Genomic DNA, 17,137 nt, shown 5'->3' on the forward strand with positions numbered 1-17,137 from the left:
CCGGGCGCGCGTCCCCGAGCTCTCCTCACAGCGGGGCCTGTCGTTGGCCCCCTCCGCGGGGGTGGAGCTCCAGAGTGTCATCTGTCGCCGCGTGAGGGCCCCGCTTGGGCCTGACCCCCGCCTTCCTCCCAGCAGGAACCTCCCACAGAGGGCTGCCACCCCAGATCCCCGAGCTGGGCACAGCCCAGGACAGAGCCCTGCCAAGGGGTGGGGGGATGGTTCGCCTGTCCGTCCCCCGCCTCCCCGAGCCACCCCTGACCTGGCTGTGCTCTCTCTCCCCTCTCCATCCCCCCCCCCCCCCCAGGGTGCTGTGTGGAACTATTGCTGCTGCTGCTGGCCGGGGAGCTGCCCCTGGGCGGCGGCTGCCCGCGGGACTGCGTGTGCTACCCGGCACCCATGACGGTCAGCTGCCAGGCGCACAACTTCGCCGCCATCCCCGAGGGCATCCCAGAGGACAGCGAACGCATCTTCCTGCAGAACAACCGCATCACCGTCCTCCAGCAGGGCCATTTCAGCCCGGCTATGGTCACCCTGTGGATCTACTCCAACAACATCACCTTCATTGACCCCAACACCTTCGAGGGCTTCGTGCACCTGGAGGAGCTGGACCTTGGCGACAACCGGCAGCTGCGGACGCTGGCGCCGGAGACCTTCCAGGGCCTGGTGAAGCTGCACGCCCTCTACCTCTACAAGTGCGGGCTCAGCGCCCTGCCCGCAGGCATCTTCGGCGGGCTGCACAGCCTGCAGTACCTCTACCTGCAGGACAATCACATCGAGTACCTCCAGGACGACATCTTCGTGGACCTGGTCAACCTCAGCCACCTGTTCCTCCATGGCAACAAGCTGTGGAGCCTGGGCCAGGACACGTTCCGGGGACTGGTGAACTTGGACCGGCTGCTGCTGCACGAGAACCAGCTGCAGTGGGTCCACCACAAGGCTTTCCACGACCTCCGCCGGCTGACCACCCTCTTTCTCTTCAACAACAGCCTGTCGGAGCTGCAGGGCGACTGCCTGGCGCCCTTAGGAGCCCTGGAGTTCCTCCGCCTCAACGGGAATGCCTGGGACTGCGGCTGCCGGGCGCACTCGCTGTGGGAATGGCTGCGAAGGTTCCGCGGCTCCAGCTCTGCGGTCCCCTGCGCCTCCCCCGAGGCGCGCCAAGGCCAGGACCTGAAGCTGCTGAGGGCCGAGGACTTCCGGAACTGCACGGGGCCAGCCTCGCCGCACCAGATCAAGTCGCACACACTCACCACCACCGACAGGGCCGCTCGCAAGGAGCACTACCCGCCCCGCGGCCCCGCCAGGGACAAGGGCCACCCTCATGGCCACCTGCCCGGCTCCCGCCCAGGCTACAGGAAGCCCGGCAAGAACTGCACCAGCCACAGGAATCGCAACCAGGTGTCCAAGGCAGGCGCCGGGAAGCAGGCCCACGAGCTGCAGGACTACGCCCCTGACTACCAGCACAAGTTCAGCTTTGACATCATGCCCACCACCCGGCCCAAGAGGAAGGGCAAGTGTGCCCGCAGGACCCCCATCCGTGCCCCCAGCGGGGTGCAGCAGGCCTCTTCGGGCAGTTCCCTGGGAGCCTCCCTCCTGGCCTGGATACTGGGGCTGGTGGTCACTCTTCGCTGAAGACCTGGGCCACCAGCACCCAGCACTGCCACATGTCCACCAAGGAACAGAATCTCTTTTCTTTTTTTGAACAAGTGGAGGGTCTGCTGGGTTTCGGGCAAAGGCTGGTAAAGGCTTCAGCTGCTGTCTGGGCCCTGCCCCCGTGGATTATAAAACCCAAAGTGTACAGCCCCAAAGTGGGAAGGGATTTGAGCATCACACCCAGCTGTCCCGGCCAGGCCCTGGCGAGAGCCCGCAGACAGCATCCATCCGGCAAGGCAGTTAAAGCACGCAAAATGAATCCTTCATTAGCAACAATGGGACAGTGCCCCCCACCCCCCCAGGAGCTGGGCTCTGTGGAATCCCAGTGACTGGAGAGGTCTGAAGGGCCCCGCCATTCCTGGAGGAAGCAGGACTCAGAGGAGAACAGACGAGGCTCACCCAAGCGGCTGGGTGGCCCAGCCATCTGGGAGCACAGGAGCAGGTGACATTTTGGCCCTTGCCTGAGGCCACAGAGTCAACCTGCCCTCACTCCAGCCCTTAGTCTCTCCCCCAGGGGGGAACGCCTCTCATTCCTGATGTCTCAGGCAACCCTGGCAGACCCAGGCCCAGCTGCTGGGCTCCAAGAACCAATTACCAAAGGAAAGATCATCAGAGGCTGAAATTCAGAACTGCATCGAATGCAGTGAGGCTCTCACAGGAGGTGCAGTTATAACTTGACTTATAACTAAACTTGACTTATAACTTGACTTATAACTAAGTCAACTTATATATATATATACATGTATATATATATATATATATATATATACACACACACACGGTCCACACACATGCACAGGGCCCCTCCCCACCCCCCTACCAAACTGTATGTCTTCTCATGTTTATAAACTATACAGAAAACTATGCTGTTGAACTAAGGGTTGTATCGGTGATCTCTAGCAAGAGAAGAGTTGTAGGGTTTTTGTCTAGAATCCCAATCTGTCAATGACAGTCCCCGTCATAACCTGGGCTTGCCAGGGCCTAGGGCAAAGTGTCAGTGGGAAGGGCCAGGGAGAAGAAGGGGAGGCAGCAAGAATCACTTCAGGGGACCAATCTTCTTCGATGTTTAGAGTATTGCCTTGTTTTTATATGCAACACAAGTCCGGCTGCCACCCCAGAGCACCCCATCACCCCCACTGTGCCAGGGGTCATTGTCAGGGGCGAGAAGTGAGAAGCAGCTCATGAGACATCAGGGAGCCAGGCCCTAGGGGAGGGCTTGATGGAGAAGGGAACCAGGAGGGGCTCTGGGTCTTTTTTTTGCCGACGGGCAGGCAGCAACCGCAGTGTTAGCCCAAGAGGCCGCGCAGGGTCATCGTCGGCCTAGCGTTTCTGCCGGTGACGGTCTGGACAGGCTGGGGGTACTCCGGGCATGAGCCCAGGACTCCAGCACGGCTCAGCTGCTGAATTTTTCCTTGAGGCTCTTTGATGGCCAGCCCAGCAAGGGTCCTGTGCTCGGCGGCAGGAGGGAAAGCATCAGGTGGCCTTAGCAGAAGGGGAACAAAGAGGGCATTTCAAGAACCATCTCAGGCATTTCTGCGTTACGGAGGCCCCCTCCCTCCTGGCCCTTCTGAAGATGCCCAGGGACCGGCGGCGGTGGCGGAGGGGGCCAGACTCAGGGGTCAGGAGTGGGGATGTGTGCAGGGCATGGAACAGGCAAGCCCAGTCAGGGGACAGTGGCTCCAGTCAAGGTTGGCCATGCTGCTGGCCAGGGCCCTGCTGGGCGCCATCTCCTCTGAGCTCTGCCCAAACCTGAATTCCCCACCAGAGAGGATGTGTGTGAGGAGCAAGAAACACCGAATCCAATGAAGAGAGAAAAACAATAATAAAAAAAATTTCTCTTGGACAAGAACCCTGTTTCTCATTTCCTAACCCTACATTCCCGAAGTGGTGGCAGATCGCAGGCTTTTGTGGGGTGGGCGAGCCTGGCCAGGCACAGCATGTTTGCTGGCGGGAGGAGCCATATGGGGCAGGGGCACGCTGACTCACTGGGATGCATGTGTGCACACGCGTGCGAACACACGCACACACACACACACGTTCTCCGTTCTAGGGTTCTTCCCTCACCCTCACGGAACATGATTCACTTCCCACACCCTAGCTGTGGATCGGCCCAGTCTCTGCGGCTCTTTCTGGACCAGGCTGGTCCTGGATCCTTCCTGGCTGGTTCCCAAGAGCCGCACCCGCGGCAGCTGAGCTGTGGATTCTTCGGGGCCTCAGGAGTGGCCGGAAGGGAGCTGCCAGTTCCTGGGGCCCAGAGGGCTTCCCAGGAGGCCAGGGATCCACTGAGACAGCAGCAGAGAGGGTCTGGGGGCTCCACCTGCCTCTCTCGCTTTAGAGAAATGAGGCAGTTCTCTCCTCGGTAGAGAGGGGAGAGCTGGGTTTTCAGGTGTGACTGAACAATTTTCCTCGGTACAAGGCTTGAAACCTGCACTAACAGGAGCGCGGGGACGGCAGAGCAAAACACACGCTCTCCCGCTGCCCGCCTGCTCTTCCCAGGCCAGTGCCGGGCCCCGGCTGTCCCTCAGAACCCGAGGATGTTGTCCTGTTGTTGATTTCATTTCCAGCGTCAGACAGCAAAGCCCTCAGTGGGAAAATCAAGAGTCCAAACACTTTATTAAATTTTTGTAAACAGACTTAGTAAGTCCTGCAATATGAAAGTGAAATGTCAGTACGAGAAATGCTAATGTTTTATAAATGACCGCCTCTGTCAAGTGCAGCTCGGTCTCTGGCTGCCGACTGTTATTAGAGGCGAGGCAGAGGGGCCCAGGACGCCGGGTGTATTTTTAGCAGCTTTCTCCTCTAAGAGATAGCAGGAATGAAAGCATCTCTATCGCGAATGACATCACTTGTCACTCAGCAGCTCACAGGCCACGCAGGAACGAAGGCACCATTGCCCAAAGCACCAGAGCAAGTTGACAAGCCATGGGCTAGACCTCTCTGGTCACCAGATGCGGCATTCCTCCTGGGCGGGCCAGGGCCTGGAGATGTGACTTCCTGCCTCTGGGAATCCTGTCCTCCTCCTCTGTTCCTAACAGGGTCACCCCTCTGCCATCTTCACTTGGCTCTTTCCCTTCAACAAGTGCTGATTAAAGGCCTACATGTGCCCGCCGTTGGCGCAGGCTCTGGGAACATAAAGGTGGGAAGATATGACTCTCCTATAAGGAGTGCAGGGCTAGATGTGGGAACAGGTATGTGATTGGTGCCTCTGGTAGTGGCCCTCCCCCTACCGTGAGTAAGTCAACTGAGGTGAGGACGGTCCAGGAGGACTTCCAGGTGAGGGTGACACCTGATGGCTCTAACAGGATGAGGAGGTGGCCAAAGAAGAGTGCGGGGAGTATTCACGGCAGAAGGCTGGAGGGTTACAGCAGCATCGTGCCGGTTTGGGATACCAGCAGAGAGCTATGAGTTGAGGACTGGGAACCCTGTGAGGGGTGGTGGGCATGGAAGGCGAGCCTGGCAAGGGGAAGGTTGGGGGAATCCTACTCAGGGACTTGGCCTTGACTCTGCAGTGGTGGTATGGCTCCCCTCTGCGGTCTTCTTCCCTACCCCACACCCCCAGCGTCTTTCCGAGCACGTGTCCCCACTCGTGGCGTGCTTGCCAATGTTCCTCAACAGTGGGTTTCATCATCCTAACTTGCCTCTTCTGCTCAGCCAGATCCTTCCCTCGTGCCAGCATGCTGGAGCGCTCCCTGGAAATCTGCCTGGGCCACAGTCCCATTCCCAGACACCTGCTGCTTCCAAGCCCGGAAAGTATCCCATAGCCATTTTGCCCCCCCCGTGCTTCCTCCTTTCCCCTCCATGCAGGGCTCAGCCCTCAGCCCCTCACTTGCCTCCAGGCATGGCCACCTCTACCTGTGCCCCCTTTGGCTGACCACTGGCAACCCCCAGAACCCTCCAGACAGCATCTCCCCCTTATTTTCTCCTGCTAGGGGCTGTTCATTACCAGGGAGCCAAGAATCCCATTTAGCTAATGTTTACTTGTCACCTAACTAATCACCCAGCACTCTGCCACTGTGATGAACGTGATTCTAGAAGGTCTATTGGCAAGTTTGAGAGAGCCAGGGAGTAGGGGGCAGGAAAGCTTCTTGGAGGACAAGAGGCAGGGCCCAGGGGTCAGAGAGAGCATGTTTGCGGGGAGGGCTCCCTGGGCCCGACAGCAAATCTCTCCGAGGCTCACCAGCTGCCCAGGTTGTCTCCACATGTCCCTGGCCAGAACTCACCTCCAGGACCCAACTCCTCAGGGCCCTTCTCCAGCTCGACCTGGAGGATGCCAGCCTTTCCCTTCGCACATTGTTTGATTGACTGAAGTGCGTGTACATTTCGACTGGATCCGGGTCAAGCCATGCTGCTGAGCCCGCTGACCCGGCCGTGGTGACATTCTGGCTCGTCTCCTCCGAGTCTGGCTCTCCGGACTCACGTTCCTTCAGTGGGAGTTTCACACATCAGCCGTTGTTCCACCCTGTGTCACCGATCCCCCACTATCAGCTTGTAATGGGCCAATTTTCTTATACCTTCTGTCTACTTGGAAATTATCTCAAGAACCCTTTGATTGTGCATTAAAATATCTTTTACAGCTCCATGCTCCATATCTCTTTCTGCTCCCCTAATTGTCCCTTTCAACTCACTGTGCTTTCAGAACAAATATCGCGGTCTCCCCTTTGCAGGCTGTTAATAAATACAAGCTCTAAAAAAACACACATAAACATCTATTGTTGGCTAAGTAACTCACCACACAATCAAAAAGGGAGGCTCAGTGCCAGGCGTGCCCACCTGTACCTTCCCCCTCGATGTCCTCGCCTGTCTCGTTCAAGGGGGCCGCTGGACTCAGGAAGGTTTATGGCCATAAGATGTCCCCTGGGTGAGGGGACCAGGGAAGCCCCAGGGGAAAGCGAAGCAAGTAGCTAGGGGTGCTGTGTGGACAGGCCTCCCTCCCAGAGTAACGAGGGAGAGAGGAGGACAAAGGAGCCCCCTGTGTGGGTCACAGTGGCTAATTCAAGTGACATTTCAGTGGACTGGTCCGCAAGGCCCTTTACCTCCAAAAGAAGTGGGTCGGCCTCCTCCGAAATCCAGCTCCAGCCTGCACTGATGTGGCCTAGCCCCCCACCTCTCTCCTTTCAGCTCTCATTTCTCATTAGAGCCGGGAGTTTCTAAGCACCGGCGGAGTGGGGAAGGCTGGGCCTTTTGTGTCATGGATTTCTGTGTGTGCACACTAATGGCACGCCTGAATGGCAGAATTTGACACGACCGCTGCAACACCTGCTTGGGTCACCGTGCTTTCCAAATTGGCTGAGGCTCCATGCAGACCCAGGCGTCTCAGGGGGGCCCTGCTTCTGCCGCTCCCTCTCGGGGCCTCGGGAAAGAGAGAAGAAGCGAGAGAAGCATGAAACTCTTCCATCTCTGTAAGTACAATTTCCCCAGGGGGCAGGCTCTAAGGAAGGAGGAGAGGCAAGTGCTCAGGGCCTAAACAGGTGGGAGACCTCCCAGGCAACCGGCCCCTTATCACGAGCCCTCCCCTGCCCAGGTTTGGAGACAGTCACGGGCAGGACCGTGATGCCCTCTGCACGGCAGCTGACTGGAATCAAGATGTGGATCCTCCAGGTGACCTCTTACCGCTCCAGCCAGAGAGAGAGAGATGCAAGGGATCCTCTCCAAGTAAGACTTCTTTGGTGAGGCGGGGCCAGCAGGACAAACCCAATGAGGGACTCCTGGCCAGTGCTGGGGTCACAGACGGACCGGGCAAGGGAAGTTCAAGTCCCAGTGAGACCCCAAAGGGAGTGCACGTACAGTGTCTCCAGGAGACAGGAAGCACAACCCTATGGGGCTGTCAGGCACCGAAGAGAGCAGGGAGAGATGCAGACAGACAGACAGACAGACAGGAGGGCACACTAGAGAAAGAAACATTTTGCACCTGCAGGCACGCGCACACTGCTCAGCCACCACCTCCTGTCACTGTCCCTCCTGTGACTGAGCGTGGGACATGCGTGCTGTCTACAGATCTGAACCACCAAGCACATGAGTGGCCCAGCCAGGCCCTGGAAAGCCATGGAACAAGAGTTCCCATCCGCAATGGGCTTATCCGCCAGCTGATAGCAACCCCTTTTGATTACAAGGGGGCTGGTTAGAAGAGGGACAGAGGGCCCATTCTCCCCACACACGGGTGACCATCCATCAGGGACACCGGCAGGGGCGTGACGAGCGGCCCATTGTCGTCTGAACACTGAGCCTCTGTATTTCCCACTGAGCCTTGACCCTAAAGGGGCTCGTCCAGCTCCTGGCACCGTGGCGGTTCTGAAGAGGCCACTAGCCCTTAATCTACAGATTCTGGGCCTGTCCTGCGCACGCCTCAGCTCAGAGCTGCAGGCCAACCGGGCTGCATTGACATTCTGCCCCCACGCTCAGGGTCACAGGGGTCTCCAAGGTGTTTTTGTTTTTATTCTTCATCCTGGCGTCTGAGCCTCCGAGGCTCCAGGTCCCTGACCTCTCATCTCGCCTGCCACCTGGAGAGTCTCTCACTTTTTATCTGTGGCATTTAAAGTGCCACTGAGCGTCTGGCACTTGGTGAGCCTCAGATACAGGCTTTTCTGAATTTCCACACCAGCCCTCTTTCCAGAAGCCACTGCAAGCTCGCCTCCTCACCTGTGTCTCTGCCAACTGTGACCTGAGTTTGTGGGAAAGGGGTCCACAGCCCTACCCCGGGTGGGCCCCACTGTGCTCTCTGTGAACCACATGCCTCCCAATGGCCCCTGATCCCAGATCAGTCCCGCTGTGCTTCCTGCCCCTGCCCCAGCACCCCACAGAACGGCCCTCTTGCCCCACAGGCGAGGCACGCCAGGCACTGGACTCCTAGACTAGCTCCTCTCTCCTCTCCTGCCAGCCACACACTGGGCCCAACCCTGGCAGCGGCCTTCCCGGGGCCCCCGCTGGCCCATTCCCCCAGACCTTCTTGCTCACACGCTTCATCCGTCGATCACACGTGCCTTTCACAGTGGACTCGGCCCTGACAGTTTACAGCCCTGACTTCTTGCTGAGGCTGCCTCCTCGTCCACTCCCTGTCCTAAGTCCAGGGAACAGGGTGGTATTTCTGATTCTTTTTAAGTCCCCTGGGAGACACAGCCCATAGCTAACTGGGAAATGTCAACTCTGAGGAGATTGAACTGGAATGCCCAAGTTAACAGATGCAGGAATGGGCCTAATTCCTGCTAATTTAAACCTGGCTTCTAAGTCCCAGGCAGTGGCTCTTCCCCAGCTCCGCCCATGCTGCCTTCTCTTGAGTGGAAGACCCCATCCCACATGACCCCTGGCGAAGAGTGGGATCAACCCTGGGGGGCCCATCACTTCCTTCCCACCCCCAGGAACTTCAAGCTCAGAGGAACTGATTTACAAAAGCCCTGGAGAGGAAGTCAGAACTTTTTCCTGGCAGTTCTGAGCTCTCCTGACTCCTTAAACTTTCCCAGACTAGGTCCCTGGGGTCACCAACCTGGTGAGTGAAGGAGCTGGCAGAACCCCTGCTCTCTGCCTTCCTTTCCACCAAGAACAAGGGTGTAGTGGCAGGAAATTCCCAAGATGGCCGGTGTGGTTTCAACAGTTTCCTTCCTTCCCCCCTCCTTCTCCCTTTCTCCCTTCCTTCCTTCTTTCCTTCCTTCCTTCTTTTCTTTCTCTCTCTCTCTTTCTTTCTTTTTATTTTTAAGTAATCTCTACACCCAACGTCAGGCTTGAACTCACAACCCCAAGATCAAGATTCACATGCTCCACAGAGTGAGCCAGCCAGGTGCCCTCAACAGTTTGCTGACAGCTGTGCCTGGGTCTCTGTTTCTGAGAGGACCCCACATAAAGTACAGTAGACTCCAATAGTGAAGGCAGAGAAGGAAGACCCTGACCCCCGGTCCTTCCTCCTGCAGGCGCTATGAGGAGATTTCTTCCCACCATGGGAAAGGAAGACAGAGGGCCTAGGGCTACTGCAACCTGACAGTCTTCCCACCTGGGGGTACCTATGTATAAACACAAAGCAGCTACTTCCTGGCTGTTCCCCTCAAGTGACTGCCTTTTTGACAACTCTTTGTGCTTTCCGCATCTTTGATCATTGATCAGCCTTGATTCAGAGTTTTTTGTGAACCTTGAGTCTGTTCTGGGAATTTGTATTTTCGTTTCATTGTTTTCGTTCATTTAGAAAATTAACTTAAAATCATCAAAATAATTTTCAGTCAAATATGTCTGCTTTGCTTGTTTGGAATATTTTCATGAATTTTTAAATTTTTTTTTTTTTTTTTTTTTTTAAAGATTTTATTTATTTATTTGACAGAGAGAAATCACAAGTAGGCAGAGAGGCAGGCAGAGAGAGAGGAGGAAGCAGGCTCCCTGCTGAGCAGAAAGCCCGATGTGGGGCTTGAACCCAGGACCTGGGATCATGACCTGAGCCGAAGGCAGCGGCCTAACCCACTGAGCCACCCAGGCGCCCGAATTTTTAAATTTTGTATCCAATTTTAAGTTGGCTAATAGCAAATTGGCTTAAAAAGTGAACGGGCAACCACTGGTTCATATGTTAATTTATCATAGGTAATGTAATAACTTTTTACAATTTATCTTAGTAAAACTCTTCCATTTTTTTTGTGGGCTCCACGCCCAATGTGGAATTTGAACTCATGCCCCTGAGATCAGAGTGGCATGCTCTATCCACTGAGCCAGGCAAGCACCCCAACTCTGTTCCATTTTTATTTATTTATTTATTTATTTAGATTTTATTTATTTGACAGAGATCACAAGTAGGCAGAGAGGCAGACGGGGGTGGGGGGGAGCAGGATCCCCACCAAGCAGAGAGCCCCATGCAGGGCTTGATCCCAGGACCCTGAGACCATGACCCAAGCGGAAGGCAGACGCTCAACCACCTGAGCCACCCAGGTGCCCCTCTTTTCCATTTTTAAAAAAAACTTACTTTTTATTTGGAAATAATTCTACATTCATAAGAAACAAACAAAAGGTACAGGGAGGGTCCATATATCTTCACCCAGCTTTCCTCAATGGTAACTTCTTGTATAACATCATGTTATTTTGCCTTTTCCAATCTAAATTTACTTTTGGCTAATCTATTTAGGTAGAGTTTTCTTTTTTAAAAGACTTTGTTTATTTATTTGAGAGAGAACATGAGAGGAGAGGTGGTCAGAGGGAGAAGCAGACTTCCCATAGAGCTGGGAGCCGGATGCGGGACTCGATTCCAAGACTCCTGGATCATGACCTGAGAGGAAGGCAGTTGCTCAACCAACTGAGCCACCCAGGTGCCCTAGGTAGAGTTTTCTTATATTTAAACAACATTGATGAGGAAAAAATAAAGCTTCTGACAGAGACCAAGATGAGATATATCACATTTTTGCTTGGATATTTCTGAGTGACATATTACAGTTTTAACTGTAAATGTATCACTGGACTGAGAAATGATAGATGAGAATTGTTTGCCCAGATTTAGGGTCCTTAACCAGAGTCCATGCGGGGGTTGGGGGGATGAGGGACGAGTGTGTCCAGAAACCTTTTGGAATTTGATGCAAGTCTTTCTGGGTATGTGTGGGTTTCTAGAGAGAGCGTTCCGTCAGACCCTGGGAAGGATTCCAGCCTTGGGGTGCAGACATAGCCTAAGCAAACCTTCAGGTAACCCTCCGCGTCGCTGCAGCTCTCCACCCTCTCCCACAGGTGGCGCTCTGTCTTTGGGATGACGTCACGGGCTGCTAGGGCAACCTGGGCGGGAAAAGCCACAAAGGCTGGGGTGGAAATAGACTTTCTTGACCAGTTTGTCCTTTCAAACCCATTTGGCTTTGACCGAACTGTCTACTTCCCCACTCTCTCACACAAGGGGAAAGGGGGTGAAACAAGGACTGAGAAGAAGACGGCAGCAGCGTTTTTAAAGCCAGGCTCTCTGCCTTCCTCGCTGTTCCAGAAAGGGGCGGCCCTGGTCCGAAGCAAAGCGGCGGCGAGTGGCAATTTGCAAACGCCAGTTCGAAGACTAGGGGAGGCAGTGATTGCAGGTCTACAGATTTGAAATGAAATATTAATGTAGCGAGCTTTTCATTAAGCCAGATTTATTCAATCTAAAGATAATCCTTTATTCTGGAGCTGCGTCCGTTTTTGGTTGGGAGAGGGAGGGGGTGGCCTGAAAAGATCTTTTCCCAACTAATGGTATTGGAGTAGCCTGTCGCTTCTCAAAGTCTCCAGGTGGCCAAATAAACATTGACCACGCCAAGTAGGCCCTCCAGATTCTTTCTGCACTTTCACTGCTCCCGGAATGGCGGTCCCGGAGGATTGGGGCAGTGCCCCCTCCCAGCCCCAGCCTCGCTCCACTCCAACCCCAGGGTCTGCTTACCTGTGCAAGAGCCCCTTTGAACAGCCACCCGCCCTTTTTCTCTTTATTACCTGCCTCTCCATTATTTGCAGACAATTATCTGCCATAATTAACCAATTACCCTTAAAGACATTTATACTTTTCCATCAGCAAACACTGATGTTCTTTTCTTGGGTCTTTTAATGAAGGCAATATTAAGGAGACACTTATTTACATAAAGCAGAGTGGTCCCCTTTGAGGAGGGTTTGAGATCAACCTTAAAGTTTTTTAAAATCTTGGGGCGCCTGGGTGGTTCAGTTGGCTGAGTGTCTGACTTCCGCTCAGATAGTGATCTTGGATCTGGGATTGAGCCCCGTGTGGGGCTTCTTGCTGAGCCGGGAGTCTGCTTGTCACCCTGCCCCTTCCCTTGCTCTTGCTCTCTCTCTCTTTCAAATAAAACAAATACAATCTTTAAAAAAATAAAAATAAAAATTTAAAATCTTAACTGGTGACTGGGAGCTGGGGCTGATGGTCAGGAAAGGAGTTGGGAGGGCTTTTTCCCTCTTGAAACAAGAGGTCCTACTTTATTTTTTTTTTTTTTAAAGATTTTATTTATTTAATTGACAGACAGAGATCACAAGTAGGCAGAGAAGCAGGCAGAGAGAGAGAGAGGAGGAAGCAGGCTCCCCGCTGAGCAGAGAGCCCGATGCGGGGCTCGATCCCAGGACCCTGAGATCATGACCTGAGCCGAAGGCAGAGGCTTTAACCCACTGAGCCACCCAGGCGCCCAAGAGGTCCTACTTTAAAAGGCAAGACGCTCATGGGGCCTAGTACAGTGTGGCCAAGCTAATGAGATCTAGAAGTATCAGTGTGATGAGCTCAGCCCTGCAAGTGAAATCATTCAGAAGTGCAGTCTTCGCCCCTGTGCCTGCCTCTTACTGACCACAGCTTAGCCCCCCTCCCCTCCTCCAGCCACCTCTGGGGGCATCCAGAGCTAATCACTTCAGGGAGCTTGATTGAAATGTGCTCCTCACCCTGGCTGCTCATAAAAGCTTTATCCTAGGCAAAGGCTGACCCAGAATGAATGGAGGCAACTCCCAAGTCAGGAGACCAGAGGTGTTCGCCGAGGTAGGATCTAGGCTTATGGAGATAACTCTTTTATGGTTGTTATATTAAAGGGTTTGGGGGCGCAATTTTATCTCTTCACAAGTGCCCCTCTATGGTTCAGACCATACCTGGTGGCTATTTGCACTTGACTCGTTTGTGGGCAAAACAATAGCAAGAAGCAGTTTCTTTCCAAGCTAGGGAAAAAAAAAACCAACCTTAAAGTCTGCTCCTCCTGGGTTTATAAAGAGCTGTTTTCTTCTTGAGCTCTATGGCATGGAGGCTTTAATCTGAAATTTCTTTTTAATCATAGCAGGAGTCCCAATTAGCGTGTTGGGTAATCTTTCAAGTAGAACTGAGAGTTCCATGAGCAGAGAGAGCAGAGGAAATCTTATGTGTGAAGCCCCCGAGGAACAGGGCAGAGAAGGCAGGGCTGTTGGGCCTGTGAACCTACATGTGTGGGAATAAACGTGTGTATCTGCAGGTTGGCCCCCCAACTGACCAGACCGGGTGCGTGTACCCCAGGTCCCTTGAATGCCAACACTGAATGTGTGGAGTGTTGCCCTCAGTACCCACCCGTGAGCCAGGGTGCAAACACACAGTATGGGTGCCCATTCCTACCCTTCCACCTAAGAATACAAGGCAAACCAACTCCGTTTGCAAGTTTGGGGGCGACCCTCTGTCCATGAGACCGGCCAAACCCCTGACTCAGCTGACACCAGGGCGCAGCTCCGACCTGGAACTGCCAGTGACCTACTTTCCTTTGTTGTTGTTTTTGGAAATGCTGATGTCAATGCAGAATTCAACAGACAGGCTGTGTGAGAAAAAGAGAAGATGGGGAGGAGAAGGGAGAGAACGAAGGGGAGGCGTGGAAAGGGGGGGAGCAGTTGCCCGTCACATAGCTCTCCTGGTGGCAAGTGTCTGCACCAGTGCGAAACACGTTTCCTTCCATCCCCACAGGGCCTGCCCGATGTAGCTGGCCTCAGTCTGGGCCCTGCTGCTTTGGGCTCAGTAAACAGGGACAGGGCTTGCTTCGGCTTCCTCTCCCCACTGTGGACGCACAAGGGGTAGAAGTCATGCCCAGGCAGGCATGCCCAGATGTGTCTTCCTTCCGGTGCCCAGAGACGCTGGTGGGCTTCCATCTGCCCTGCCAAGGTTGAGACGCAGAGCCACAACCCCCTTGACACGTGGGACTTGGTGTGAGCTCTGCACTCTGGCTGGTGCTGGAGGAAATTGGCCTTTGGGGACATGGCAGGCAGTTCCCTCCATTCGCTGCTCCTTGGTAACGCATAGGACGCAACTCCTCCAGCAAGCAACCTTGTCTACTCTCACCTCCCGTTGTCAGCCCCGGGGAGAGCTGGTGGGACCAGAGAGTCCTGGACAGTCCAGCGCACGATACCAGCTCTGCAGAGACTTGTCCCAAGGCGCTGCCCCTCCTGTGTCTGAATCTCATTCCTTCCTCACTTCCCAGTTTCCCCCATCCTACAGACAGGGCTGAGCACGCTGAGGGTGGGAGGGGGTGGGGGTTGTTGCAAAGACTCATGCACTCCCCAACCATGTGCAAACCCCAGCTGCTGTTCCCCTGCCTCAGCATGGCTGAGGAGCAGAACCCACAGCCGAAGCATCTGGCTACTTCTCCCAGGCACAGCCCTTCCTCGGGACACTTGGTCAAACACATTCCTAATGAGAAAATAATTTCGGGTCCACATTTTCATGAAACCTAGGGCCAGAAGCCTTACGATTCCACATAGATAACCCATTTCCCCCTTTCGAGTATTCATCCATGTGCTGAAGGGAATCCGTTCAGGTGGGGCTGGGGGCTGGGTGCTGGGCTGGGTCCCCTCCTGCTGCTCTCTCTCACCTGAACCCTCGTTCCCTAAACACGCGTGGCACCTGGTTATCATCGTCCTTTCGTGCTCCATAAAACCATACATTTTTCAGGCAAAGAAATATACGGAGGAGACAAAGTCCTCATATGCTGAAATTAGCCCCCGAAAAATAGGTTACCTGACAATTACTTGCTTCTAAGTGGAGCATGATCTAGTGGCGGGGACACGCGCGCGACGTACTGCTGGGACCGCCGTCTTCCACTCCCAGCTCGTCGCCTCTTAGCCTTTCTCGGCCCCTTGCTTTAGAGGAGGGCTAATAACTCTCCCACCGCCGCCCTCCGTGGGTGCTGGACAGCTACATGAATCAACGTCTCCGAAGAGGCCAGGCTCGGGACGCCGTGTAAGTACACAGCATCAGCAGCCTCCTTGCGAATCTATATGGAGCTGATTTATTTACTTCCCGTGAAAGAGACAACAATCATCATATTTACACTTTGTGCTGCAGCTTCCTGCCTCTCCCTCCAGCGCCCCTCCCTGTGCCACCACCGATGACTCCATTACAGGTGCCCTGCCTTCCAGTGGAGGAGACCTGCTCTCCGCTAGCATCCCTCCCACCCTGGGGACTGCCACCCTCACCCCAGACCACCATCTGTTGCCATACAACGTGTCACCCCACTGTCTATGTGAGGCCACGGTATGGGCACGGGACGGGGGAGTAATGGGTTCTGTGGGCAAGAGAGACTTTCTTGGAAGTCGAATGCTGCCGATGATTAAGAAGTGAAGCAGAGGTGTGTGCAAGGTGTGTGCAAGGAAGCAGTTTAAATGTTGCATCGTCTGGGGAGTACCCTGGGCCCCGCGCCCCTCACCACCGCACGGGGCTGTAGACTGGCGGTCGACAGGCTGGCGCGTTCTCCGTCCCACTGAGGAGTGGGGACGGGTCACGATGCGCCTTTCAGCTTTTGCCGCTGGGGGTGACTTTGATTTTTTCCTTCCATTCTGACTTTTGACAGCTCCCTTCATTTTTAGCAGCATTCAGTGCTTAGTGCTTTCACACAGACAGAAAGGAATATGAAAAGGAAGGGGACAAAAAAAAAAAAGAAGAGCGAAAGGTTTAAAGGTTCATATTAGTCCCAAGAATTAGAAAGGCCGCTGCTCCTCAGACATCGGAGCCTGGCTGGGAGAATCCGCCAACGACCAGAATGTTTGACATTCTGTAGCGTTAGGGTCCAGTGCCGGAGCTCCTTGGGTACCACCTGCCAGGAGACAGGATAAATGTATCCTCTCTCCTCAGAGCACAGCCCAGGGACTGATTCCCCAATCCTGATGTGTGAAGGAGATGTCAACAGAGGTCCCCTAAAGAATGATGTCTCTATTTCCATGCTAATCCTGGGCTGCACATAGAAGAAACGCATCTTCTGGAAAAGCAGGGTGGGCCACCATAGCTCAGTGAAGCACACGCAGTTCTTCTGGGGTTCTCTCCGGGAGCAGGCAGGAGCGAGGGTGGGGGCTGCTGTGGGTGGGCTGGCAGGGCCCAGCATGCCCACCCCTCCTGCGGGGCCTGCCTCCAGACCCCTTTCAGGCACATCTGCCGCTCCTGGAAAATGGCGTCGGCCCAGGCTTGTCTCCAAAGGGATGTCACCGCCGGGACCTTCCAGCCTGTCTCCCTAGTGCTTTTGAGATCAAAAACCCCAAACTCGTTAGCCAAAAACTTTGCTGAGGGAACAATGCCCACCAAGGTGCACGATGTGGTGCCAACTCTCTCATTAAAGTGTCTTTCAACATGAAAACTCACTGCCAATGACAATGGGCACTTGGCTGCTGCCAGTTCGGAATAAGATGCTGAAGAAAAGAGGGGGAAACAGCTGTGTCCAGGTCAGAACAGATTAAATTTATGGCTGGCAGGCTACGGCTGAGAGCTGTTTATGGAATGCTTGGTGCTTTGGGTTTTTTTGTTTTTTTTTTTTAGGTGATTTTTAGAAATGTTCTTCCAGTGGGTGATGTGCCTTTTTTTGCATGGGCGTAGGCCTTGTGCTAATGGCCCCGTGTTCCTTCATGCTGTGGCTCAGACCTCATTAAGCAATAAAACCCTAGCCATTAAGAATACAACAGCATTTTACCTGACATGGAAGAAAGCAGATGCCAGGAGGCATTTGGGGATAGAGACAAGGGAGTATACAGAGCTGAGGAGCCTAGCAGCACAGCCCCCCGGAATGAAGGATCACGGTTGGTCCCAGAATACAATGGAAAAATG

At 54.2% G+C, this 17,137-nt stretch overlaps 1 protein-coding gene across 1 annotated transcript in view; it reads left to right on the forward strand.

Moving 5' to 3' along the window:
• Window positions 1-1,629, forward strand: part of LOC111151421 (reticulon 4 receptor like 1) — a 71,200-nt gene extending 69,571 nt beyond the window's left edge. Inside the window, exon 7 of the mRNA XM_022509413.1 lies at window positions 305-1,629. Within this exon, the coding sequence (XP_022365121.1) occupies window positions 305-1,629 (1,325 nt within the window). The remainder of the gene's footprint in view (window positions 1-304) is intronic.
• Window positions 1,630-17,137: the final 15,508 nt, after the last annotated feature.

Source organism: Enhydra lutris, unplaced genomic scaffold, assembly GCF_002288905.1.
Source record: "Enhydra lutris kenyoni isolate GAN:26980312 unplaced genomic scaffold, ASM228890v2 scaffoldscaffold26, whole genome shotgun sequence".
Taxonomy (NCBI): Eukaryota; Metazoa; Chordata; class Mammalia; order Carnivora; family Mustelidae; genus Enhydra; species Enhydra lutris.